Below are 27726 nucleotides of genomic sequence, written 5' to 3' on the forward strand. Positions count from 1 at the left end.
TGCAACCCCTCAGAAAGTGAATTTTTATTTCCCAAAAGGCCCAGCAAAAGTCCCAGACCTGGTTCTCCAACCCACACGGGGTCACATGCTGTCTTGGATTGGATCACTGTGGCTCTGATGGGCCAGGTCCAGCCAATAGGACTAAGGGGTGTGGTTATCACCACCCAGCCACACGATAGTGCGGTAAAGCTCTCATCTCCAAAAGAAACTCAAGGTGAACCTAAAGGAGGGAGGATGCTGGCACGCAGAAACAGCAGTGTCCAATGGAGGAGGTTTGTCAAGAAAGATCTTGGAAAGTAGAACGAGCAAAACGATTGGTGAGGGACAGGGAGGAGAGAGAAGGACTTGATGGGGAGAGGCCTACTTGCAACAGTCTTCATCCTCTGTTCCTAAGCTTTGACTCGGGCTGGCCTGGCCTCTGCCTGCACCTCTGTCTCCTATTCATGTGCACTGTCAAAGCTGGGTGTGCCAAAAGAAGACAATCTTTTCTGAACCATGATGAACCTAAGGAAAGAGAAATGAGGGAATGTTTGGAATCAGACAGTATGTCAGTTTGGAGGGTTGTCATGACAAAGTACCACAGACTGGGTGGCTTAAACAGCAGGAATTTACTGTCTCATAGTTCTGGAGACTGGAAGCCTGAGATCAAGAGTCAGTTTCTTCTGAGGCCTTTTCCTTCTTTGTGGCTTGTAGACAGCCATCTTCTCCCTGTGTCTTCATGTGGTCCTCCCTCTGTGTGTGTCTGTGTCCTAATCTCCTCTTCTTAGGAGAAGTTATATTGGATTAGGGCCCACCCATATGACCTTGTTTTTACTTAATTACCTCTTTAAAGACCTTGTGCCCAAATACAGTCAGGGTACTGGCGGCTAGGATTTCAATGTATGTGTTTGGAGGGGGCCGGGCACAGTGGGTCATGTCTGTAATCCCAACAGTTTTGGCAGCCAAGGCAGGAGGATCACTTGAGTTCCAGATCAGCCTGGGAAACATGGCAAGACCCCATCTCTACAAAAAAATGTTTTAAAACATTAGCCAGACGTAGTAGTGCATACCTTTAGTCCTAGCCACTTGGGAGGCTGAGGCAGGAGGATCACTTAAGTCTGAAAGGTTGAAGCTGCAGTGAGCCATGATTGTGCCACTGCACTGCAGCCTGAGTGACAGAGTGAGACCCTCTCAAAAAAAAAAAAAAAAAAGAGTTTGAAGGGGACACAGTTCAGCTCTGGAAAATCCACACCCAATAATTGACATCTCTAGAGAAGACACTTGTCCATCAGACATGCTCTCACCATGTTTGTTCTCACCCCAGACACTTGCTTGAGCTGTTCCCTCTGCCCAGATGACCACAGTCCCTTTCCTCTCCACTCACAACCCTGAAACCTGGCTCTCTGCTTTTCCCTCCAGACCGTACTCAGAAGTTGCTTATTCCACAAAGCCTTCTTCACACTCCCACCACATCCATTTGGGCCAGCCCTCCCCCGTGCTCCTGTAGCGTCATCATGGCGCTGGGTTCACTGGCCCCAGTTGTCTTTCTCTCCACCCACCACACCTCCCCATCCACCAGCCTGTGGGCATGGGCTGGCTCTTACCCTCCACTTCCCCAGCATGCAGCCAATGCCCAGCACATTGCAGCCCCTCAGGGAACCTTTGTCAGATAAACAAAGGTGTTAGGCGCACCTGCCGGAGCAGCAAGTGGTCAGGGCAGTGTTAATAATGGTCCCACGTGGAACCCACTGGGCCTGCAGACGGCATGGCTGCAGGGGAGACAGGGAGGGAGGGGACGGGGCTCTAAAGAGGTGACTGAGTCTCCACCCTGGAAAAGCAGGGGACCTGACAGTCATTCCTGGGTGTGAAGGACCAGGCCACAGAACAGCTGATGCCAGGCACAGTTCGAGTGATACTGGGGCATAAAGTGAAAAGAGAGAATTTGAATTTCTTGACATTTTGCATGTTTTGTTTTGTTGGTTTTTTCTGAGATAAGGTCTTGCCCTGTCACCCGGGCCGAAGTGCAGTGGCATGATCATAACTCACTGCAGCCTCAAATTCCTGGGAGCGATCCTCCTGCCACAGCCTTCAGAGTAGCTGGGACTACAAGCACGTGCCAACACATCTGGCTTTTTTTGCGCGGTGTAGGGGCAGGGTGGGGAATGGAGTCTTGCTCTGTCCCCCAGGCTGGAGTCACTGGCACAATCTCAGCTCACTGCAACCTCCATCTTCTGGGTTCAAGCAATTCTCGTGCCTCAGCCTCCCAAGTAGCTGGGATTACAGGCGCTTGCCACCGTGCACAGCTAATTTTTGTGTTTTTGGTAGAGACAGAGTTTCACCATGTTGGCTAGGCTGGTCTCAAACTCCTGACTTCAAGTGATCCACCTGTCTTGGCCTCCTAAAGTGCTGGGATTACGGGCGTGAGCCACTGTGCCCAGCCTCTTTTTTTCATTTTTCGGTAGAGACAGGGTCTCACTATGTTACCTAGGCTGGTCTTTAACTCCAGGGCTCAAGCAATTCCCCCACCACGGCCTCCCAAAGCACCAGGATTACAGGTGTGAGCCACCGCCTGGCTGCCTAGCCAAGAAACATTAAAATTTGAAAACCTGTGCGTGTCCTAGAATCTTTTATGTACTTACCAAAATGTGGTGCTGGGCACACTGTGGCTCTCAGCAGACTTGTTTCGTCGCCTGCATTATTCACATCTCTAATCCCAAACTGCACAGAGTAGTCCCAGAGACATTTGCTGAATGAGTAAGTGAATGAATAACGAACAAATGCCTGAACAGAATGCCCAACTTGCTTGCGCTCAGTGTCTTACATGAAACAATTGTTTTCCTACAGGTCATAAAAGGGAAAGGAATTTGTCTGCAAAGCGGAAGGACAATGCTGAGGTTTTCATTCCCACCAAACCTGAGCCAAACCTGACTCCCCAAGCTCCTGCTGTATTCCCAGACCAGGAGAGGATGTGCTCCAGTAAGAGTTCCGGGGGCCCCTGAGCAGGGGGAGCAGGGCTGCGGCTGGGTCACTCTCTGGGGTGCCATGATGGGGGGCCGCACTTCATTACCCTCTTTGCAGAGGGCTAGCTGCCCTTTAGCAAATGTATTAGTCAGGGGTCTGCAGAGGAACGGAATGAAAAGAATATGGAGGGAGAGTGAGAGAGAGAGCTTAGGATAAGGAATTGGTTCATGCAGTTGTGGAGGAGCGAGTGCACTAGTTCAGGGGCCACCGTGTAGGAAGAGCCTATGTCAGAGGTGAAGTCCAAGGCAGTTGACTGGAGAAGTCACCCTCACTTGGGGGAGGGCTGGTCTTTTTGTTTGATTCAAGCCGTCACCTGATTGGCCGAGGCCCACTCACATGGTGGAGGGCAATCTGCCTTACTCTCCTGATGAATATGTTAATGCCATCCAAAAATGCTCTTTCAGAAACACTCAGAATAATCTTTGACCAGATATCTGGCTTTCCTGTGGCCCAGTCAAGTCAACGCATAATAGTAACCATGAGAGTGACTTTCTGATTCCGCCACCAAGGTGTGGTTATCATTGAAAATTTCTTTTATTTTTGTTTTACTCTTAAATGAACTTGCTTACTTCAGGTGAGTAATAATATGTGCAAATGGTACACAATTCTGAAAGTACAAAAGAGTTGATGGTGAAAAGACCAGCTTTGTCTATGTTGTAATGACATGAGAGGTTACATTTATTCACTACTTAGGATGAGCCAGCCACTATCGTAAGCTTTTACTTCTATCATCTCATATAATCCTTATAACTAGACTTTAAGGTAGGTTCTGCAATTGTCCCCATCTCACAGACGAGGAACTGAGGCACACAGCGGGCAAGTGGCAGCTGAGGCTTTGTAGCAGGGGCTGCCATGTTGGTTTACATTTCAACAAGATTCCTCTGGCTGCCACGTGGAGCCTGGCCTATAGGGATCTGGGGAGGATGTGAGGTGACCAAGGAAGAGACCAGGTGGTTCAAGATGTAGAGGGTGGGGGCTCAGTCTCGATGTTACCAGGGGATGTATCCAGACAGTAACTGGGCTTGCTAAGGAGCCAGTTGTAGGTATGAGATTAGTTGTGACTTTCTGTCCTAAACAACCTAGGGTAAGAACCTGGGCATTGGGGAGCCTACGGTGATGGGGGGCCATGGCTTGTCATGTGGCGGGGTGCCATGGTTTGAATATTTGCCCCCTCCAAGACTCATGTTGAAATTTAATCCCCAATGTGGCAATACTGAGAAGTGGGCCCTTTAAGAGGTGAAGAGGTTATGAAGGCTTGTCCAATGGATTAATGCATTCATGGGTTAATGGATTAAAGGGTTATCATGGGAGTGGGACTGGTGGCTTTATAGGAAGAAGAAGAGAGACCTGAGCTAGCACACTCATCCCCTCACCACTCACTGCCTCGGGACTCTGCAGAGTCCCCACCAGCAAGAAAGCCCTCGTCAGATGCAGCACCCTTGACCTTGGACTTCTCAGCTTCTATAACTATAAGAAATAAATTCCTTTCCTTTTGATATTACCTAGTTTCAGTTATTCTGTTATAAGCAACAGAAAACAGATTAAGGCACTGGGGTAGGATTTGAGTCTGTGTCACTAGCAAAGGAGACTGAGGCAACCCAGGTCCCGGAGCTGGGATCTGTGCATGCACAAGCCATGCAGTGCCAAGACCCCTGTCCTAGGTCTCTGATCTGCATCCTGCTTCAGCCTGTAGTGACCAGGAAGAACTGTGGCCAACTGGAGCCTGCATCCCAGTGGGGCCTTCAAAGTACCACAATCAGAGTGGCTTAAACAATGGAAATGTATCATCTCACAGTTCTCGAGGCTGGAAGTCTAAATTCAAGGTGTTGGAGGAGCCAGACTCCTGTGGGGCAGAGCTAGCCCCAAACTGGTTCCTGGGGACTTTTTGGTGGGACCCAGAGCCTGGAAAGAGGCCTGCCTGGGGCCCAAGGAAGGTAGGAGTGGGAGGCAACCCCTGTCGGCATGTCAAGGTTCCTGCAGCCAATAGTGTCAGAGTTGTCACATTGTTAAATAGATAATAGAGAAATGATCTGTAGGGGACAAGAGCCAAATAGAACATGAAAGATGTCAGAAAAGTCTGACGAATTTTGGTTCTGTCAGCTTTGGTGAGATGGGAGCTGGGAAAGGGAGAGAGAGGAGGAGGTATGGGGCGAGATGAAGGCCTGAGTCTGCTTTCGGAGCTCCCTCAGCAGGTGGGGAGTGGGGGTGGCAGTCCCAGGTGCCATTGTTCCTTCTGCATCTCCTAGATTGGCCTCACCTACTGCTGTTCAGGTTGACAAGCCTCCAGTCTATCCTGCTGGTACTGTCTTCACTATCTGAACCAATCTAAATGGCTTTTCAGAAGTTCCTCCAAAAGAAGTTGGTAAAAAAGTATGCCACTGCACGAACCCCCATAGAACCCCTAGTAGGGCAGGAGTGGCACAGTGGTGGTCGTGTACCTTTCCCAGCATCCTGCTGACCTAATTGGGACTTCTGTCTTTTGTATATGTGCCAAGATTGCTATTTTTTCCATATTCAAGTAACAAAATTAAGAGTCAGTACTTACAAAGCACTGAACTAGCTCCCAAGCTGTGTGTAGGACTACATATGTAATCTTGCATTTAATCATCCACACAGCCCCGTGCAATAGGTACTGCTATTATCGATATTATTGTACAGAGGAGATGGAGGCACAGAGAGGTTAAGGAATCTGTCCAAGATCACACAGCCTGTAAGTGATGAAACCAGTATTTGAGAACCTGGGCTGCAGAATCTCTGCTGTTAACTACTCCACTATAAGCCCCTCTTGTGCCAACTGAACTATTATTTGCTTAATTACCCACATTAATTACCACTTAATACCCACATCAGCCTAGTCCTAAGCAGTAACATGCCTGAAAATCAGAGGTTTGAGTCACTTGTTATACTTTTTTCTCATGCTCATCAATATAAATATATTACTATTAGTATTTTAAAAGTTGAACCATGTAGCAACTAAAATCATCTGGCATAGTGCATTAGCTTGCTAGGGCAGCCATAATGAAGTACCACAATCAGAGTGGCTTAAGCAATGGAAACATATCATCTCACAGTTCTCAAGGCTCCAGGTCTAAATTCAAGGTGTTGGCAAGGGCCGTTTTCTGAAGGCACTGGGGGGTAGTCCATTCCAGGCCTCCCTCCTAACTTCTGATAGATAGTTCCTTGGCTTGTGGCAACATAACTCCAATCTGTACATGGTATTCTCCATGTATGTCTCTGTCTCTGTGTCCAAATGTGCCATTTTTATAAAGACAGATGAATGCCCAACCTAATGACTTCATCTTAACTTGATCATCTGCAAACACCCTATTTCCGAATAAGGTCACAGTCACAGGTACTAGGGGTTAGGGCCTCAATGACCTTTTTAGGGGACACAATTCAACCCATAATATATGCTTTCATGTCTAGCACTTTGAGAAATAGAGCTTAATTAATTTATGATCTGCCTTTTTCCAAAAAGTTCTGACATGGACTAACAAAGTTGTATATACAGTGGGTAGTGCAAGACTTTGAAAAGTATTTGAGGAGGCCAGGCGCAGTGGGTCATGCCTGTAATCCCAGCACTTTGGGAGGCCAAAGTGGGTGGATCGCTTGACCCCAGGAGTTCGAGACCAGCCTGGGCAGCATGGCAAAAACCCATCTCTACTAAAAACACACAAAAAATTACCTGGGCATGGTGGCATGCACCTGTAATCCCAGCTACTCGGGAAGCTGAGGCAGGAGAATCGCTTGAACCCGAGGGGCAGAGGTTGCAGTGAGCTGAGATTGGACCACTGTACTCCAGCCTGGGCAACAGAGCAAGATTCTGTCCAAAAAATAAATAAATAAAAAATTTAAGAAAATGAAACTGGAGAGAAAACGAGAGTAGAAAAATAAGATGAAACCAGGGGGTGAACAATGAATGCCTAAAGTAGTCACAGTTGTAACGCTGAGCTTCCTGGCCACCATGGCAAAGAAGCATGCGTTCATATAAAAAATGCATGTCACTGGGTCCATTTAATAAAGATCAGATTACCAGCGATTCCTGGTATTTAGTTCTTAGGGTAGTTTGTTCCATCATTACTCCTAAAGAAGACACTATTTGAGATAGTGGAATTCTTATTTTGAACAGGTTTGGAGCTCAGCCTTTGCTTATTCAATATACTTGGCTCTAACATAAGTCAAATTTGAAGAAAGAGTTCTATGGCTAAGAGGAAAGCTGAAAAGCCTGGCATTGTCACTGCTCTCACACTGAAATGGGATTATGGTAGAGCCACATCTCACCTACATATTAGGCTGTGAAGGCAGTAAAAAGTGCAGGAGACCAGATTTACCCTTAGAAATCCCTCAAATTGATGATTAAGTGCAGCATGTATGGGTTTATATAGATGACCTCATACAGATACATCAACTCTCAGTAAGCCCAAGACAGTCCGTCTCTCCTCCAATGTGGGAAAAATCACAGCTTCTTGGCTGAGCCCCAGAAGAAGCAGTTGGCCTTGTTTAGGGTCAGGGTTGTAGGGGAGATGTGTGTTTTTAGACACTGACATCATGCTCAGAACACTGGGCTGTTCACACCACCAGTGTGAAACTGAAACTTCCTAAAAGTGCAGCAGAATCACAAACCAACTCACTCTCCTCAAGGCAACATCTGGAGGGTGGGCTGCTTATATGCTTTACTCTGTATCTGGGGCAGGGGAGGGATGTCTTTTTTGGTACATACAGAATTTGACTTTTTATATCTTCTAAGGGAATTGAACCTTTTATCATTATGTGTTGTTTCTCACTCTAGTAATGCTTTTTGCCTTAAAGTCTACTTTGTCTGATATAAAGCTACTCCAGCTTTCTTTTGGTTAGTATTTGTATGGTGTACTGTTTTTTATCCTTTCACTTTCAAACTTTCTGTATCTTTATATTAAGGTTTGTCTCTTATAAGCAGCATGTAATTGGTTTTTAGTTTTATCCTCTAACAATCTATGTGTTTTAATGGGAGCATTTAGTCCATTTATGTTTAATGTAATTGCTGATATATGTGAGTTTACATCTACTATCTTATTGTTTGCTTTTTATTTGTTCTTCCTGTTTTATGTTTCTCTTTCTCTCCTTTCTTGCCTTCCTTTGAACTGATTGCTTTGTATTATTTCTCTTTTTTCCTATTAGCTTGTTAGTTATACATTCTTTTTTTATTATTATTCTAGTCATTACCAGAGATTACAACATGCATTCTTGACTTGCTAGGGTTTGCTTTAAATTAGCAAGTTTACCACTTCTCATTTAGTGGAAGTATCTTACAAACTCTAACTCTATTTTCTCCTTTCCCAACTTAAATACTATTGTCATGCATTTTAACTCTCTCTAGCTTTTAAACACCACTAGACATTATTTCTAGTGATTATTACTACTGATTATTATTACTAGACATTATTACTACTGATTATTATTTTATATAATCAGTGGTAATTTGGATTCACCCACATTGTTAACCTTTCTGTGCCCTTCACTCCTGGCTACTTCCAGGTCACCCTCACTTCCAGACTGTAGCCTCTGAGCCTGTTGCCAGCTCTGCTCAGCTTCCCAGCCTTGTGACAGCTCTCATCAGAATCAGTAGCACCTTAAGAGGAAAGGCCTCCAAGATGTTGGGTCTACATCTCTGAGTTTCTTTCTCCAGTCTACTATATCCCTATAATTCTTCACAGCCCTGTTCATTCTCCATGCCTTCAAACGGATCTCTTTTTTTTTCAAATAGATTTTTTAAATATTTAAAAATATTTTCTAGGTTTCCTAGTTGTGTTCCAGCGAGAGGTTGGTCCGAATTAGATAGTCTGCTATTCCAGAAGTGTAGCCTTTTGCTTGTACCCCGTAAAGAGTTATTTCTCCCCTTGCCCCTTTTTCTTAGACTAAGCCCATAAAATTGAATTTGTGTCAATTAAATGTGCGTGTGATGCAACTCCAAGAGAGCTTCATTCCTTTCTATCACTGCAACTGTCCCTAGCTCTAATGAAAGGCCCTCATGTCCTGTATTGCTCCAGCCTCAGTCCGCGAGCCTTCCAAAAAAGCTAATATAATCTCCTTCCAGAAACCTGTTGTCTTCTTGAGGGTGAAAGAACATTAGTCTTTAATGCAGAAAGTTTACTGTCCAAGTTGTCAGAGTGCTCTAGGGAAGTGATATATCTGAACCACTTTTCCCAGACAAGCTGCCAACCACAGAAACAAAGCAACACCCCTCAATGTGAGTGAATTAGAGGAATTTGACAATCCTGTACTTAGTGTTCCTGTCAGGAAAACCTGCAACAGCAAGACCATTCTGCCAAAGTCCAGAGACTCCTAATATATTAGCCAGCGTTCATTAACAGTAAGTGACAGAAACCCTAATCGGCCCAAGCAACAAAGGAGAATGTCTTGCTCACAGACCTAAAAATTCCAGAATAGTAGATTTGGCCTCAGGGATGGTGGGATCCTGGTGCTCAGATGGTCTCTCAGGAAGCTGTTTCATCACTTAGCTTTACACTTCCCTAGCCCAGTGGTTCTCAAACTTGGACATGCATCAGAATTACTTGCAAAGCCAATTAAAACACAAATTGTTGGCCAAGCATGGTGGCTCACACCTGTAATCCTAGCACTTTGGGAGGCTGAGGCAGAAAGCTCATTTGAACCCAGGGTTCAAGACCAGCCTGGGCGGTATAGTGAGACGTTGTCTCTATTTTGTTCTTAAATAAAATAATAATTAAAATAATCAGATTGGCCGGACATGGTGACTCACACCTGCAATCCCAGCACTTCGGGAGGCTGAGGAGGGTGGATCACCTAAGGTCGGGAGTTCAAGACCAGCCTGACCAATATGGTGGAACACCGTCTCTACTAAAAATACAAAAGTTAGCTGGGCATGGTGGTGGGCACCTGTGGTCCCAGCTTCTCAGGAGGCTGAGACAGGAGAATTGCTTGAACTCAGGAGGCAGAGGTTGCAGTGACCCAAGATCGCACCACTGCACTCCAGCCTGGGCAACAGAGTGAGACTCCATCTCAATAAATAAAATAAAATAAAATAAAATAAATCAGATTATTGGGCCCCAATCCCAGAATTTCTGTGTCAGTTTGTCTGAGGTAGAGGTAAGTGTTTTAATTCCTAGCAAGTTCCCAGGCGATCCTGACATTACTGGTTTAGACAACACACTTTGAGACCCACGTCTCTAGTTACTACCAGGCAGGCATTTCATTTGTGGCCCAGAGATGGCCCCCAGTGGCTCCAGGCTTCCTTTACTATCTGCTTTGCAATCCCGAGGTGAAAGAGACAGTTCTTTTCTTAGTTCAAGAATCAGCTCTCTCCTGAACCAGCCTCCCTCCATGGTCAGGGAGAGGTGGTCTGGCATGGCCAGACTCTGAGCCAGAAGTAGAGTCAGATCTGCACAGATCCACTCCAGCCAGGGCCAGGAGTGGGGTCATAGCCACCCAGAAGGCTGAGAAAGGTGAGGAAAGAATGGTTCCCTGAAGGAAACTATAGGTGCTGTGAAGACCATGGTGCCAGGTAGACAAAAGCCACTGCTCTCCATTTCATATAAAAATGAACCACATAGGTGGCCAAGCATGGTAGATCATGCCTGTAAAGCCAGCATTTTGGGAGGCCAAGGCAGGTGGATCACTTGAGGTCAGGAGTTTGAGACCAGCCTGGCCAACATGTCAGAACCCTGTCTCTACTAAAAATATGAAAATTAGCTGGGTGTGGTGGCACATGCCTGTAGTCCCAGCTACTCAGGTGGCTGAGGTTGGAGAATCACTTGAACCTGGGAGGTGGAGGTTGCAGTGAGATCACGCCGCTGGACTCCAGCCTGGATGACAGAGTGAGACTCCATCTAAAAAAAAAAAAAAAAAAGTCAACCACATTTTGCCACAGATTCTACAGAGGCAGTGTAGAGCAATGGACTGTAACATCCAAGAGTAGAAGTCATTTAGTCTGGGGGCCTTGATTGCTGTCCTTGAAAATCACCTGCACTCCTGGGCTCAGGGAGAGACAGTGGCAGAATGAAGACAGTTAGGGCTGCAGACAGCACCTGCCATCAAGAAAAGTCCCAAAAGAAGCTTTAGAGATGAGAAGAACGCAGGCCTTAACAAGCCAGGTCTGTCGGCTATTACTGCCTGACAAGCCACCCCAAAATGTAGTGGCTTAAAACAGCAACCGTTTTATGATTGCTCATGAGTCTGTGGGTGGACTGGGCTGTTCTGTAGTGAGCTAGCAGGTGGCTGGGCCAGATGGTCTAGGACAGCCTTACTCACATGTCTGGCAGTTTTGTTTGTCCTGAGGACCTTGGCTAGGACAGCCCATCTTGGCCCCATAGAGTCTTATTCTCTAGCACTGGTGATTTCAGGGCAGCAAGAGAGGACAAGCCCATGCCTGGGTGCTTTTTAAAGACTGCTTGGTCATGATTGCTAATGTCCTGTTAGCCAAAGAAAGTCACCAGGCAAGGCCGGCTGCAGTGCCTCATGCCTGTAAGCCTAGCACTTTGGGAGGCCGAGGTGAGAGGATCACTTGAGCCTGGGAGTTCAAGACCAGCCTGGGCAACAAAGTGAGACCTCATCTCTACAAATAATAATAATAATAATAATAATAATAAAGCTAGCTGGGTGATGTGGTGCATGCCTGTGGTCCCAGCTACACAGGAGGCTGAGGCAGGAGGATGACTTGAGCACAGGGAAGTCAAGGCTGCAGTGAGCCATACTCATTCCATGGCACTCCAGCCTGGGTGACAGAGTGAGACCCCATCTCAGATAGATGGATGGATGGATGGATTGACTGACTGACTGACTGACTGACAGACAGACAGACAGAAAGAAAATAAAAATAAAATGAAAGCCACCAGGCCAAGCCCAGCTAGAGAAACAGACACTACCTCCTAATGGAAAATGCTACAAAACCACATTGCAGTGGTCCACACACAGGGGTGGGAGGAATTCGTGGCCACTTGTTGCAGTTCCCGATGCCATAGGAAGCGGGTAGCCTGATAACGCTGGCCCATTTGGAAATGCATGGAGGCTTTGGAGCACTCAGGCCTAGAACATTGTCCCAGGGCACACTCTCCCTTCCCCACCTCCCTCTTGGCTTTTAGAAGTGAGTGTGGACATTTGAAGACAAAACAAGGCTATGTCTACCATTTCCCTGGACTTTTTGCCACACAACATAGTGTACAGTTTCAAGGCCTACCAGGCATGTGACCACAGGGAGTGGGGTGCACTGTGGAAACTGGAGCACTTCGGCCCCATCGAAAGGGGGCGCCATCACCCAGCTCCAGCCAATGGTTCCCACATATGAATACTGTTCCAGGGTTGCCAGATGGTATTACTTTTCAGGAGATGCCAGGAATCCCAATTTTCAGGTGGATTTCCTTTTTTTTTTTTTTGAACTTGGCATCTATTTTCAATTTTTCTAAAAAAGTGAAAGTGACACAATACATCTCTGTAGGCAGGTTATGCCTGTGGGCTGCCAGTTTATGATTGCTATAATAGACCCTTGTTGTCCTTAAATTTCATATTCGCCATTTCGGTGGCTTCCCAGGTGACCTCCAAGGCCCCTTGCATGTAGTAAGGGGTAATTTTGCTGAGACTCTGAATTTGAGCTTTTCAAGTCACAGCTGGTGGCTGGTGAGCCGACCAGCGGCCTTGTGCCCTCATGTCTTCTGTGTGACATGTGTTGCATTCGTGGTAAATTTCCTGAATTGATACACCTTTTGTTTCTCTGGGAGAGAGAAGAAAGCCAAACACTGGTGAAGCGAAGAGAAAGCAAAGTTATCGGAAGAGGTATGGTTCTCAACCAGAAAAGAGCAGTTTGGGAGAAGTTAAAATGTGCAATTTGGCTTTTGCTGGTAGCACAAATGGACTGTGTGAATAGATCCACCGTCCTCTAGATCTGTGATGGGAATAAATCCACTATCATGGGGTATTCAGGCTAGCATTCGCCCAAGTGAGCGATGAGAGCATCAAAAAGAATTAAAAGGTGGTTACCTCGTGTGCACATGCGTGAGGTGTGAGGGAATGCACAGAGGGAACGTGATTTTGGAGAACTGGGGCGCCATGTAGGACGGTTCTGGAAAGCCAGGATGGGAAAAGCTCTGGTAGTGGAGCTGCAGCATTGACCGTCACTTGGAGAAAGGGTGATTTAATTTTTAAAAGCATGTTCTTAGCATAATATGACTCAAAGGGCACAGGCAACACCTGATGATCATGTTGCTGGAGGAGCATTTCCTCCCAAATGAAAGACGCTCAGGGGCAAAAGGGTCTGTGCAGATAAAACTGGTCTCTACTGGAGAAAGATGCCTTTGTGAATCTCCTTGTCCAAGAGGAAGTGAGCATAGGGCTGCAGCAGCCAAGGACAGGTCGTCCCGCCTGCTCACAGGTCATGAGACGAGCTTCCAAGCTATCTCAGAGGCCCCTTGTTCCATCCCAGCCCCAGACTGATGAGGCACAAGAGGAACAGGCTCTTGCCCAAAGATTGGCAGTAAAAAGATAAGGGTCACCACATGGTTCTTTTTAGGCAAATTTTGTAAGTGCTCCATGCGGGAAATGGTGAATGAGCTTGTGAGTTTCAGGTTCTGCTTGTCCTGGTGCTGCCCAAGCCTTCTACCAATGCTGGTGTTTGCACCCCATGTGTCAGATGCTGGCGCATTTGTTTAGCTTTGACACAATCTTGGTTCCTTATTTATGGAATTGTCTATAGGGTCTAAAGGGAGCTTGAGTTTTTCAACTGTGCTTTACTACAGATGATGGAGAGAACCATGTGGTTGGGTGATATTCACAAATACTTAGATTTACAAGGTTTGGGGTTTAAGTCATTTTTCATCCATCCATTTAGCAAAAATTATAATGCCAGGTGTCAGGGATATAACAGTAAACAAGATGGATATGACCTCATGAAGTAGCTGAGGCTCTACAAGAACTGAGCCCACAACCTCTCCACCCTCGTTGCTAACCATCCTTCCTCTTGCCCCCCATTCCAGCCCCCTTGCCACTCCTCAGTGTGCTGAGCTTGACCTACCAGGGCCTTGGCACCTGCTGTTCCAGGCGGAGGGAACAGCAGGGTATTCCCAGGGCTCACTGCCTTCATATCCCCACTCAGATATCCTCTTCCCAGATGGTACATCTCAAATGACAGTGTGTCCCCTCCCGTCATGAGCAGCCCCTTACCCTCTGCATGTACCTGACCCGTATCTGTCTCTGCTTTGTGACTACAAGGTCAATGAGGGCAGAAAGTGTGCCTGTTCCTCCGACCCCTGTACCCCCACACCAAGAGCAGCATCTCACTCAACCAAAGAAGCTCACAGCATAGTGCAGGTCGTAAGCCTAGTAACGAAGTACCTTTGACTTTGTGGATAACCCATTTCTGCGTTAGGGGCGAGGGTGTGTCTATACTTTGGGGTGTTTTGGCTTCAGCTCCAGTATAGCTCAAAACCACATCCTTCAGCTTCCTTCACTCCTTTTTCTGGTCCTCCTGGCTATTTCAGGGACCTGATCCTTTTTGCACTGAGTAAGGAAGATACTGGTGAGGTCTTCCCCATCCTTTTACCTGTTGCTTGTTTCCATAACAATAAGAATCTGCAACACAGCTTGCTAAACAGAGCTTCTTCCAAACCTCATTCTCAGCCCATGTTTGTTTTACTTTCTCATCTCTCCTGTTGCCCAGCAGGCCAAGTGACAGATGAGAAGGGCAAAGCAGCCTCCAGTGGGCGAGCAGAAACCCTGGCTCACATGTCTGGCAGCTCCTTACCTCTCTGGCCTCAGGAGCAGCATCAGGGATGATGACAAGAGACAGTACATCAAAGTCTGAAAATGGCCCACTTGATTTTTTCTTTTTTTTCTTTTTTTTTTTTTTTGAGATGGAGTCTCGCTCTGTGGCCCAGGCTGGAGTGCAGTGGTGCGATCTCGGCTTACTGCAACTTCTGCCTCCCAGGTTCAAGCGATTCTCCTGCCTCAGCCTCCTGAGTGGCTGGGATTACAGGCGCCTGCCACCATGCCTGGCTAATTTTTGTATTTTTAGTAGAGATGGGGTTTTACCATGTTGGCCAGGCTGGTCTTGAACTCCTGACCTCAGGTGATCCACCTGCCTCAGCCTCCCAAAGTGCTGGGATTACAGACGTGAGCCACTGCGCCTGGCCCCACTTGATGTTTATTGCTCAGAGCAGCCATCCACAGGTGCTGTGAAGGTTCCTCTAGGTGCCTTGACCCTTCTCAGGGAGCAGCTGGGACATGCCCTGGCCTGTACTAGAACAGCCGGTGGGTTCTGTTGGCCCTCACAACATTTCTTAGAAACTGGAAGACATTATGAACAAATAAAATTCAGGGGATTTCACATAAATTTCAGATGCTAGCTTTTCTTGGGGGAAAAAAAAGCATTTGGTAACACTAGGAGCACAGTCCCATAAGGCAAGCATTGGCTGGAGCTGGGAGGTGGCTGCTATTCAGTGGCACTCGGCCCCTGGCATTCAGTGACACTAAGATGGTTCTTGGGGCATTTGCACTCACAGCCCCTTTCTTGGGTGCCTGGCAGAACTTGCTGTTCCTTCATTTTAGCTTAGCATTCCCATAAAAACCTACCGTCATCCCCATCAGCCCAGTGCCTCGCTGTCCTGGAAAGCAGCCCATTAGAGCCTCCGGGTGTCTCCTGCCAGTGACATTCTTGATGTTGCTACCCGAACATTCAGACACAGCATTCTAATGGGGCGTAGCAAGAGAGTCAAGTGCTTCGACAGGAGCCCTTAATAATCAACAGCCGATGGTTTGCTAAGGTCCTGAGAATGGAAGCATGCTGTTTTTCAGAAAGCCTTGCACCAGGTCACAAGTATACATAGATCCCCCAAGATGTCATACCTGTAAATTTCATTAGTTTGTTATAGGCCAACATTAATACCAATCTTTGATACCCTTAAATGATCCAATCCAGTTGCCTATGTAAAATTTACATCTCCAGGCCAGGCACAGTGGCTCATGCCCGTAATCCCAGCACTTTGGGAGGCCGAGGAGGGTGGATCACTTGAGTCCAGGAGTTTGAGACCAGCCTGGGCAACATGGTGAAACCCCGTCTCTACAAAACATACAAAAATTAGCCGAGCGTGGTGGCGCGTGCTTGTAGTCCCAGCTACTCGGGAGGCTGAGGCTCAAGAATTGTTTGAACCCCGGAGGTGGAGGTTGCAGTGAGCCGAAATTGCACCACTGCACTCCAGCCTAGACAACAAGGGAGACCCTACCACAATAAATAAATAAGTAAATTAATTAATTTATTTATATATCCAGCCTAGACTCTCTCAAACTCTGGATTCCTGTGTGCACAGGTCAACTCAACAGCTCTGTTCTGGTGCCACACTCACATCTTGAACCCAGCTTGTCCCAAAGCTCTCTGCTCCTCCCAGACTTCCTCCACCCACAGCCTTCCACAGCTCAGCTGAAAGCAATCCCATCTTCTACTTCAAGCCATCACCCGTGGAATCACCCGTAACTCCTCTCTTCCTCTCGCATCCACAGCTGGACTGTTAGGAAGTCCTGTTGGCTCTGTCTCTGGCAGATGCCTGTAATCTGACCACATTCTGTGTCCCCTTCTCCACTGCTGTTGCCTCCTGTCTCCTGGACAACTGTAGTAGCCCCGGACCATCTCCCTGCTTTCACCCCTACCTCCTTTCAGTCTCTTCTCCACTCTGCACCTCCATCAGATCTGGTCTTCTGAATTCCTCAGTGGCTCCCCATTTCCTGCAGAGCATGGGCCTTACAGTGCCCTCCAAGGCCCTGCATGACCTGCCCTCCCCCAACCCCTTTCAGGCCTTCTGTACCTATACCCCTGCTGGCTCCGCTCCAGCCCCGTGGGTACCTGGCTGCTCCGAGAACACAGCACACGCCTCCCATCTTTGCGCTGGTGCCTGGAGCGCACTTCCCTGGTCCTCTGCGAGGCTCCCTCTGCCCCTGATACCCGCACTCCAGATCTCCCTTACCCCGATCTGCTTTGCGTGGTTTTTCATGTCAGTTTCCACAGCAAACACTGTGTTTTAAATTTATTATTTCTCCAGCTTATGGTCTCTCATCATGTGAGTGGGGTACTTGGTATCTCTGGTCACTGCTGTGTCACCAGTACCAAGAACAGAGCCTGGCACAGATAAATATTTCCCCAAGGGTTGAGATTCAGTAGGGAAGCTCTTTAAGCACCCCAAAGAAATATTTGGAGCAGTTCTATATTTTAATGGAGTATGTTTTAATATGAAAAAAATCCAAACATAAATAATTGAGAGGATGTTACAGTGACCTCTCCTCCCCGCCCCAATGTATCCATCCATTACCCATCCTTGGCAATAATCAGTTTACAGCCAATTTCATTTCATCATCACCCCTGCCCATTCCCCAGATTTTTAGGAAGCAAATGGAAGCCTTCATATAATTTTATCTGCAGATATTTTAGTATTCTTTTCTTTTTAGAGCTTCATTGTTCTCTTGTTGGGTGGGTGTACCATAATTTATTTTATTAGATGCTTAGTTTTATTAGATGCTTCTTTTATATCACTGTATATTTTATAAAACCATCTTTCCATTCATGGGAACTTCCAGAGTCAACTGCAACTTTGCAATACTTGTTTTCTTAAATTGGGGTATTATTACTTTGTAATTCTTGTTAACCTTGCAAAAGTAAAACAGAAAAAAGCAATAATATTGCAAAATACCCATCCTTCTTCCTAACATTAGATATTATTCTTTACAGGTATTCTGTAAGAAAGTTAATTTTTTAAATAACTTTTTGTTTTGATGCAATTTTATTTTTTATTTTTATTTTTTTAACTTTAGTTTCAGGAATACATGTGCAGGTTTGTTACATAGGTCGACTGCATGTCACAGGGATTTGGTATACAGATAATTTCATCACCCAGGTAATAAGCATAGTACCTGATAGGTATTTTTTCTGGTCCTCTCCTTCCTCCCACCCTCTACCCTCAATAGACCTCAGTGTCTGTTGTTCTCCTGCTAGTATCCATGTGTTCTCATTGTTTAGCTTATAAGTGAGAACATGCAATATTTGGTTTTCTGTTCCCGTGTTAGTTTGCTCAGGATAATGGCCTCCAGTTTCATCCATGTTGCTGCAGAGAACACGATTTCATTCTTTTTTATGACTGTATAGTATTCTGTAGTGTATTCCGTAGTATTCCACATTTTCTTCTTCTTCTTCTTCTTTTTTTTTTTTTTTTTTGAGACAGAGTTTCACTCTTGTTGCCCAGGCTAGAGTGCAATGGTGCGATCTCGGCTCACTACAACCTCTGCCTCCTGGGTTCAAGCAATTCTCCTGCCTCAGCCTTCTAAGTAGCTGGGATTACAGGTGCCTGCCACTACACCCAGCTAATTTTTGTATTTTTATTAGAGACAGGGTTTCATCATGTTGACCAGGCTGATCTTGAACTCCTGACTTCAGGTGATCCACCCACCTCGACCTCCCAAAGTGCTGAGATTACAGGCGTGAGCCACCACACCCGGCCTCCACATTTTCTTTATCCAGTCTACTGTTGATGGGCATTTAGGTTGATTCCATGTCTTTGCTATTGTGAATAGTGCTAGATGAACAGACATGTGCATGTGTCTTTATGGTAGGATGATTTATATTCCTTTGGGTATATACCCAGTTATGAGATTGCTGGGTCAAATGGTAATTCTGGTTTTAGTTCTTTGAGGAATCGCCATGCTGCTTTCCACAATGGCTGAACTAATTTATACTCCCACCAGCAGTGTATAAGCATTCCCTTTAATGCCCAACCTCGCCAGCATCTGTTAGATTTTTACTTTTCAATAGCCATTCTGATTGGTGTGAGATGGTATCTCCTTGTGATTTTGATTTGCTTTTCTCTAATGATTAGTGATGTCAAGCATTTTTTCATATGCTTATTGGCTGCATGTCTTGATACAATTTTAAACTTAAAGTAACATTGTAAGGATAGTACACTGACACTGACACTTCCACCCTTCACCCACATACCCAGATTCACCAGTTAACATTTTACTCCAATTGCTTTTGTTTTATATTCTATGTATATATATAAAATATAAAAACTATATATAATTATACAAAAATTATATATAATTCTATAAAAATTATATGTTATACAGAAATATTATGCATACACATACGTGTATGCCTGCTATCATGTATTGATCTGTAAATTAAATTACATAACTATAGATAAATCAATCGTTAGAGGGTGTGTGTGTGTGTAAATATTTGAGATGAAGTTGCAGACATCATTCCCCTTTACCCTTGAACTGTGTGTGTGCATGTGCATGTGTGTGTGTGCATGTGTGTGTGCACACATGTATGCGTGTAAACTATTTGAGATGAAGTTGCAGACGTCATTTCCCTTTACTCCTGAACTGTGTGTGTGTGTTTGTAAGCTGTTTGAAACTAAGTGGCAGACATCATTCCCCTTTACCCCGAACACTGCTATATATATCTCCTAAAAGCAAGGGCATTCCTTTTACATAACCACAGTACACTAACAAAATTCAGGATATTTAGCATTAATAGAATACCACTGTCTAAGCCGTAGACTGTATTTGAATTTTCCCAGTTGCCACAATAATGTTCTTTACAGCACTGCTCCCTCCCCAGGACCAAGTCCTCCCAGGGCCACCACTGCATTCAGCCGTGTCTGCCTAGTCTCCTGTAATCTGGAACTGTTTTCTTTGTCTTTTACGGCCTTGACATTTTTGGAGAGTACAGGCCAGTTGTTTTATAAAATGTTCTTCAATTGGGGTCTAATAGGTTTTGAGCTACACTCCGAGAATATAATCTAAAAGAACGTCCCCCTGTCTTCTGCCCTCAGGACCTGGAAGCCGGCGAGAGAGACCCCTGTCTGCAACCCACAAAACTCTTTGCGAGGCTGAGGACCTAGAGGAAGACGCCTCTGCTGTGCTCCGAGCCATCCAAGTGGAGAACGCGGCCCTGCAGAGGGCGCTCCTCAGCAGAAAGGCCGAGCAGCCGGCCAGCGCACTGCAGGTGCGCTCCGGGCTGGGAGAGGCACCGGGGGATGCTCCCTGGACTGGGCAGTTTCTGAGCTGCAGTTGAGAAGAGCAAGTGGGCAGAAGAGAGAGGTGTAGTGGGCATCGCTGACCCCAGACTCATCCGTGTTTCCACTGTTCAGACAGTCACCCACTGACCTGCTAAGGCTCCCATTTCTTCCGCCTTCTTTTAGCTCTTTATTTCACAAAGCCTAAGCTGGGTGCTAATCTGCCTCCATTCCTCACTGATTTCCCTGCAAACCCTGGATACCTTAGACCAGGGTTGCAAACTGGTGGGTCAGTGAAGAATGGAGTCAACAACAAGCTCTGGCTTCCCAGCAAAGGTCTCATTCCCGAGCATGGGCCCTTCAGGCCTCCGCAGTTGTCACTGCTCCCTATTGTCCTGCCCCTGGCCCACTTCACTTGTTCATGAAACCTCTCCGGGCCTACGGGGGTTTGAATTTCCAGCTGCTGCCTTCAGCTTTGAGCAGCCAACAGGAGGATAAATGGTGGGTAGAGCAGGGACCTTGAGGAGCTGGAGGCATTGGGTATAGCTTGGTGTGCACATCCTTTCTCAGAAGCTTGGTCTGTGAGTCGCCTGTTGAAACTCTTTTTCTTAGCTTGTCCCCCCGATGCTTACAGTAGCCCTGAAATAGGCAGGGCTGGTTTCATTGCCTCACTTCACAGATATAGCCACTGGTACCCAGAGAAGCAAGGTGGCCTGCTTCTCTCAAGGACAAGGTGATCACATCTTTGGAAGTAGCCGAGGTCTGCCCGCCTGCAAGCCCAGGGCCCTGTCACCAGCACCGGTTGTTCCCCAGGCTCTATCTTGGGGCTGACCTTTGGGGCATCCATCAAGCAGCACCTATTGTCTGTGTTCCCAGACCTCTGACCTTGCCCCTGAACTTTATATCTACGGTAGCTTGAGAAGGTCCCTGCCCTTTTCTGTGCGCTCATCTTTCTGTGAACAGCATGGAGTGAATGGCTTTGTTCCAACATCACATCATGTGATCACATCCTTCCAGGATGCAGAGGGACCACCAGCAAAACCATGGACCAGTCTGCTGGAGGAGAAGGAAGAGACCTTTGAGGTCAGTGCCAGGCAGAGATGAATGACAAAGCCTCATGCATGTGCATAGCTCCCGATGGTGCCAGGCAGAGATGAATGACAAAGCCCTATGCATGTGCATAGCACCTGATGGCCTCCAAGGCGCTTTTCTTCACACTGTCCTACCAGGTCCTCACTGGGTGCCCTGAGCACTGGTGTCATGCTGCCCATTTCACAGATCGGGAGACCAGGCCTGGTGTGGCTTACCCAAGGTCACGAGTTGAAGCCAGAACTCACCCAGGCCTGCTTACTCAAACTGTTGTTATATTTCTATTTATTTATTTATTTATTTTGTTTATTTATTTTTTTTTTGAGACAGAATCTCACTCTGTCGCCCAGGCAGGAGTGCAGTGGTGCAATCTCGGCTCACTACAACCTCTGCCTCCTGGGTTCAAGTGATTCTCCCACCTCAGCCTCCCAAGTAGCTGGGATTACAGGCGCACCGCCACCATGCCTGGCTAATTTTTGTATTTTTACTAGAGACAAGGTTTCATCATGTTAGTCAGGCTGGTCTCGAACTCCTGACCTCAAGTGATCCACCTGCCTCAGCCTCCCAAAGTGCTAAGATTACAGGTGTTAGCCACCATGCCTGACCTATATTTCTATTTATTGACAAGACAATGCAAAAACAGATCTTAGTACCTTGAATAAATAAATTTTTTTATCTGTATCTATCTAGGTCAATTAAGTATATCTCAGCAAATTTGGTCCCAGCAAATAAGGACGTGAATTAATAAAATGCCCAGGACCATCTTTGCTTGGTTATACATAGGTCTGTCCTGTGTGCTCAGAATACAGAGGCAGCTGAGACAGATGAGCCCCAGCCCCATGCAGCTTACAGGCAACAGCAAATAAAACCGTACATAAACAGGGTGACATCAGAGTGATGACAATCACAGCTGCTAATATGTGAGAGAATGACAGGGTGTGGGGTGGTGGCTGCTGCTCACAGGGTGGTCCTGGGTGCCCCTTGGAAGGCATGTCCCATCTGAGCCCTGCCTGTTCGGAAGGCACCAACAACAGGGAACGGCATTCCAGGTGGAAGGAACAGGGGAAAAGCTTTGAGGTGGGAATGAGCCCAGCCTGATCAAGGAGCAGGAAGAAGCCCTTTGTGAGGCGGCGAAATGGGGACGGGAGAAGCAGAGGGAGACAGAGCCCAAGTGGGACAGGGTGTGCATGTCACACCCCAGAGCACTGGAGCTGTTTGCTGTTTGCATTGCTGCCACTTGTCCTGCCAGTTCCCATCATCCTCGTCTGCCACTAGCCTGTGTTTCTGACAGGCCTGCAGTAACTGCCCAGGTCTGGAATTTCTGAATGACTTAATTCCTGACCCACAGAGATTCCGGGGACTAAAATCGTCTGCAGATAGACAGCAGGGCACATTTTTAGCATTGATGATAAATGAAAAAGAAGGGGAAAAGGCTCAGAATTAAAAATGAAAGGGCCTAATGCTGTTACTGGAATTCTTCATAGAGTCTGCTTACTTTGTACAAAGCAGAACAGGGGCTTGGTTGAGATGGTGAGAGGATTTTCTTTTTTTTGAGACAGTGTCTCACTCTGTCACCCAGGCTGGAGTGCAGTGGCACGACCATAGCTTACTGCAGCCTCAAACTCCTGGGCTCAAGTGATCCTCCTGCCGCAGGCTCCCAAAATGCTACCGTTACAAGCATGAACCATTGTGTCTGGCCAGTGAAGCATTTTGATAAGAGAAGGTTTCCAGTAGCTCATTGAAGTGGATTGTTTCCTAGAAGCGCCCTGGTCATCGGAAGCTGAGATATGGTGTGAGGGGTTCTAGATAGAAGCTCCAGGCAGTTGCTGTCACCCTCACATTCCTGTTCCTGTTTTCTACAAAGGGACTGTCAGCCTGAGCATGCCTGCCCTTGACCATGACCCTGCTGTGTCTTAGGCCAGAAGTGTTGCCTGAGACATCTGTTTAATAAGCCTTTCCATCCTCAGCTGCTTCCCATCACCACGGCGACCACTACTCAGGAGCCGGCAGCAGGGGGAGCCAGAGCCATCAACCAGGCCATGGACAGAATTGGACTTCTGGGAAGCAGGTACTACTAAGGCTGAGACCAAACCTAAAACCCCTTAGCAGTGCAGCCATGGGGATCTTCTTCATGAGGGTTCTTTGCTTTTCCCATGTTTTTTCAGACCCCTTATTTCTTTCTTTAAGATGGAGTCTTGCTTTGTTGTCCAGGCTGGAGTGCAGTGGCACAAACAGCTCACTGCAGCCTCAAACTCCTGGGTTAAAATGATCCTCCAGCCTCAGCCTCCTGAGTATCTGGGATCACAGGTGTGTGCCACTGCACCCAGCTAATTTGTGTACTTTTTTGTAGAGATAGGTCTCACAATGTTGCCCAGGTTGGTCTCCAACTCCTGGGCTCAAGCAATCTACCCACCTCAGCCTCCCAAACAGGCGTGAGCCACCATGCCTGGCCCCAAACTCTGTTAAACTATTCCTTTAGACTATACTCTGTCTCCCCCTCCAGCCCTAAAGCACTCAAATTGACTTCATTTCTTTTAGGCATATGGCTCTTATCTTGGTCAGTATGGCCCCAACCTGTGTAGAACTTGAACCTTCTCCAGGTTTCCAGTAGAATACCCCGTGCAGCACAGGGTGTTAAACTTGTCTAGGGGTGTTAAACTTGTCCCCAGCTGGTCTAGGGGACAAGGTTGGCACACAGCAGCGTCCTTCGAAGCTCCTTTTCTCTATTAAAAGTTTGTTCAAACTCAGCATTCTGTTCCATTAACGTGTAGCAGCAGTTATTGGAACTGTCAGGTTTTATTATCAAAATAAAGCCTTCCCTCTAGTCTTCAGACAAAATAGATCTTCAGAAAGATGCGCCAGGCTGAGAGCCTGTAGTTTCTAGCATGCCATGGCACACAGACACACTCCGAGGGCCACTGCACAGCTGTGCATGTTGTGCACTGTGCAAAGTGCCTGGCTGAGAGGCGAGAAGGGGCTGAAACCCAGCCTGTGTGCTGGTTACTAAGCTGAGGGTCTGGCCTGGGGCCTCATCAGCCCAGAAAGGGGGTGGCGGTTTTTCTGCATGAAGAAGGAATTCACTAGCCAAGCTGTGTGCCCTCCAGGTCTGTGTCCACCTAGAGGGAGCCCTTTGTTATAACTTACAAGAAAACTGAATAGGCTAAAGGCAGCACCATCCATTCCTTTAAGACTCTGCAGGCCCCAGGTGGAAATCAGGGCTATGTACCATTGTGGCCATAATAAGAACTCACAGATTCCCCTGCATGTGAAAAGGCCGCGGCTGGGTGCGGTGGCTCATGCCTATAATCCCAGCACTTAGGGAGGCCCAGGCAGGCAAATCACCTGAGGTCAGGAGGTTGAGACCAGCCTGGTCAACATGGCGAAAACCCATCTCTACTAAAAATACAAGAATTAGCTGGGCATGGTGGCGAGCGTCTGTAATCCCTGCTACTCAGGAAGCTGAGGAAGGAGAATTGCTTGAACCCTAGAGGCGCAGGTTGTAGTGAGCCGAGACTGTGCCATTGCACTCCAGCCTGGGCAACAAGAGCGAAACTCCATCTCAAAAAAAAAAAGAAAGAAAGAAAAGGCTGCGCCGTGAGGATATTTTACATCTGATGCAGTTTTATTACAAGCAGCATGCACTCCACCAAATGCTTCGTTCCTCGGCATCAAGATCCTTTGTGCTTCAGGGTCTTGGGGGTACCCAGCCTTAAACTGCACACATGGGCATGTTTGCAAATGATGAAGGCACGCTCTGCTGGGTTTAGAATGCCATGTCCTCAGAAACAAGAGGAGCAGAGCAGATCTCCAGCCCAGGAGTCAGCAAATTGTTGCTGTAAAGGGCCAGATAGTAAATATGCTTTGCGGTTGGTTTTGTTGTTGTTATTGTTGTTGTTGTTATAGTTTATTTCTTTGTACAACCTTTTAAAAACAGAAACCATTCTTAGCTCATAGGCTGTACAAAAACAGGTCGCTGGCTGGATTTGACCCGTAGGCCTTAGTTCGGCTGACCCCTGCTCTTGACTCTCAAGTTCTAAGCTTAGGGAGGTCAGCTGGCCACCTTGCCCCAAGCAGTGTTTCCCCAGCTGGGCTCTGATTCCATCACTAATTGTGTAGCCATTTATAAAGGGAGAAAAACAGCAAGCCTACCCTTGCCTTTGAACTGGATATAGAGTGCATACTTCCTCTTCAAATCATTTCCTATCCCCGAGTGTGGCACTTTTGATTCGAATGTTCTCTTTTGTGTATCATCTACTACTTCCTGTTTGCTAAAACCAAATCCCATTTCAGACAACAGCAGAAGCTTCTGAAAGTCCTCCAGGCCGTCGAAAATGACTCTGCCCACCTCAGCAGAGTGGTTTCACCAACCAAGGAGCAAGTATCACACACAGAGGTGAGAGCCTTGACTTGATTTTCAGTTGTATATTCAGGAAGTTCCCTCAGAACAGTCATTTCGCATCGGTGGGGATTGCTCTGCCAGTGGTTAAATGAGCATTTCTCTGCCTGTGTCTCTACTGCCCCCCCTTCCCTGGCACACAGAGGTATCTATGACGAAGAGCAGGGGCAGAGAAAGGAAGATGTGGGCCAGAAGTTTCAGCAGAGAAAAGCCTGTCTGCACAAGAGGAAATATAAATAGCATGGAAGCCCATAGGAAAATGTCCAACATCGCTGGCAATCAAGAAATGCAAATTACAGCAACCTAAATGTCCCATTTGCGCTCTGAATTGACAAATTATTTCTGATGATAACCTCTAGTGCTAGCAAGGTTACAATAAAGCTGTGGCAGTCCCACATACGTGGCAGGCAGCTGTATAAACAGGTGAAACCCTCTTGGAAAACAGAATGCTTGACCTTAGGAAGAGCCTGAGAAACAGCTATGTCTTTCCGCCCCACAATCCCGCTTCCTTATCTAAGGAAATCACCCCACAGAACCAAAAAGTTAGAGGCAGGAAGATGTCTGTTATAGAATTATTGGAAGTAGGGAAGACATTTTTTTTAAAACCTAAATGTCTCATAACAATGGAGTTAATCAGGAAAGTATGATACATCAGCACGATGCAGTAGTATAAAACGATGGAAGCTATCATTACGAGATGATGCAGACAGGAAACGTTAGAGGTATCAGCCTAACTGTAGAAGGTGATGTTAATCTTCAAGTCCAAAATGATTGCAACAACCACACAAAGATGTGGCCATATGAGTGTGTTGATGGAGCTAGGACACAAAATACAAAATACAAAAGGGAACTGTGGCATCAGAGCGGTAGGATTAACGGTGATTCCATTTTCTTTCTTTCTTTTTCTTTTTCTTTTTTTTTTTTTTTTTTTTTAGACAGGGCCTTGCCCTGTCGCCCAGGCCAGAGTGCGGTGGCGCCATCTTGGCTCACAGCAACCTCTGCCTCCCAGGTTCAAACTATTCTCCTGCCTCAGCCTCCTGAGTAGCTGGGATTACAGGCATGCGTCACCATGCCCAGCTAATTTTTGTATTTTTAGTAGAGACGGGTTTTTGCCGTGTTGGCCAAGCTGGTCTCTAATTCCTGGCCTCAAGTGATCCACCCACCTCGGCCTCCCAAAGTGCTGGGATTACAGGCGTGAGCCACCACACCCAGCCTCCATTTTCTTTTGTGCTAAAAGGTGTGTGTCCCAGCACTGCCTTCTGCCCCTACCTTCACTCAAGCCATTCTTAGTGTTATTTGGTATGGTGGTCACCAATCTTACTACTGGCTGGTGAGGACTTAATGCAAAGTCCTCCCAAAGTCACATATAAAATCCTATGAGAGCAGAAAGGCCCCTGAGCTGGCCTGGCCTGGACTAGAGTTCCAGCTTTGAATCTGGCACCATCATTGAGAGATTGTGTGACCTTAGACAAGCCTCTTAAGCTGTCTGGTCCTGGCTCTCAAATAGGGTCAATAATCCATGCCCCAAAGGCCACTGTGAGGATGAAACAGGGAAGGTCTCTGAGAGCGTGCAGCTCAGTGCAGGGAGAAACCAGCAAATATCTGCTGAAAGTTCACTGAGAAAAATCACAGCTGTGCTCCCCACTGCATGGAATAGTTTCTTTATTTTTATTATTTTAATTAATTAATTAATTAATTTTAGAGACAGGGCCTTGCTCTTTCTTCCAGACTGGAGTGTAGTGGGTGTGATCACAGTTCACTGCAGCCTTGAACTCCTTGCTCAATCGATCCTCCCACCTTGGCCTCCTGAGTAGCTGGGACTACAGGGGCCCCCTAGCACACCTGGCTATATTTAAAAAAAAATTTTGTAGAGATGAATCCTTGCTATGTTGCCCAGGCTGGTCTTGAACTTCCGGGCTCAAGCAGTCCTCCTGCCTCGGCATCCGAAAGTGCTGGGATTACAGCTGTGAGTCACCACACCCAACCAAGTTTCCTTATATTATGGGAGACAGAAAATCCAGGGCAAACTGACTTATACAACAAAGAGAAGAAAAATGACAGACTCTTCTCATTGAAAATGACACAGGGAGGGCCAGGTGGGGCCTGATCCAGCAGCTTGCACTGTGTCTTTCCCCTCTGTCTGCACAGTGGAAAGCTCAGTCCCACCCCCTGGAGCTCAGTCCCATATCTGCTCCCTCCTCATGGTCCCCAAATAGCTAGAATGGTTATAACTTGCAC

General features: G+C 46.7%; 1 protein-coding gene across 20 annotated transcripts in view; it reads left to right on the plus strand.

The window, feature by feature from the left end:
* The window catches only part of KATNIP (katanin interacting protein), a 230359-nt gene that overhangs the window by 129007 nt on the left and 73626 nt on the right, over window positions 1-27726 (plus strand). For 10 of the 20 annotated variants that reach the window (XM_054533684.2, XM_054533683.2, XM_054533687.2 and 7 more), the window contains 5 exons: window positions 2824-2955; window positions 19821-19993; window positions 20967-21086; window positions 23060-23160; window positions 25383-25485. In XM_054533684.2, coding sequence (XP_054389659.1) covers window positions 2824-2955; window positions 19821-19993; window positions 20967-21086; window positions 23060-23160; window positions 25383-25485 — 629 coding nt within the window. The remainder of the gene's footprint in view (window positions 1-2823; window positions 2956-19820; window positions 19994-20966; window positions 21087-23059; window positions 23161-25382; window positions 25486-27726) is intronic. The other 10 variants (XM_024233849.3, XM_063717223.1, XM_024233852.3 and 7 more) reach the window with 1 other exon arrangement.

This window comes from Pongo abelii, chromosome 18, assembly GCF_028885655.2.
Source record: "Pongo abelii isolate AG06213 chromosome 18, NHGRI_mPonAbe1-v2.0_pri, whole genome shotgun sequence".
NCBI lineage: Eukaryota > Metazoa > Chordata > Mammalia > Primates > Hominidae > Pongo > Pongo abelii.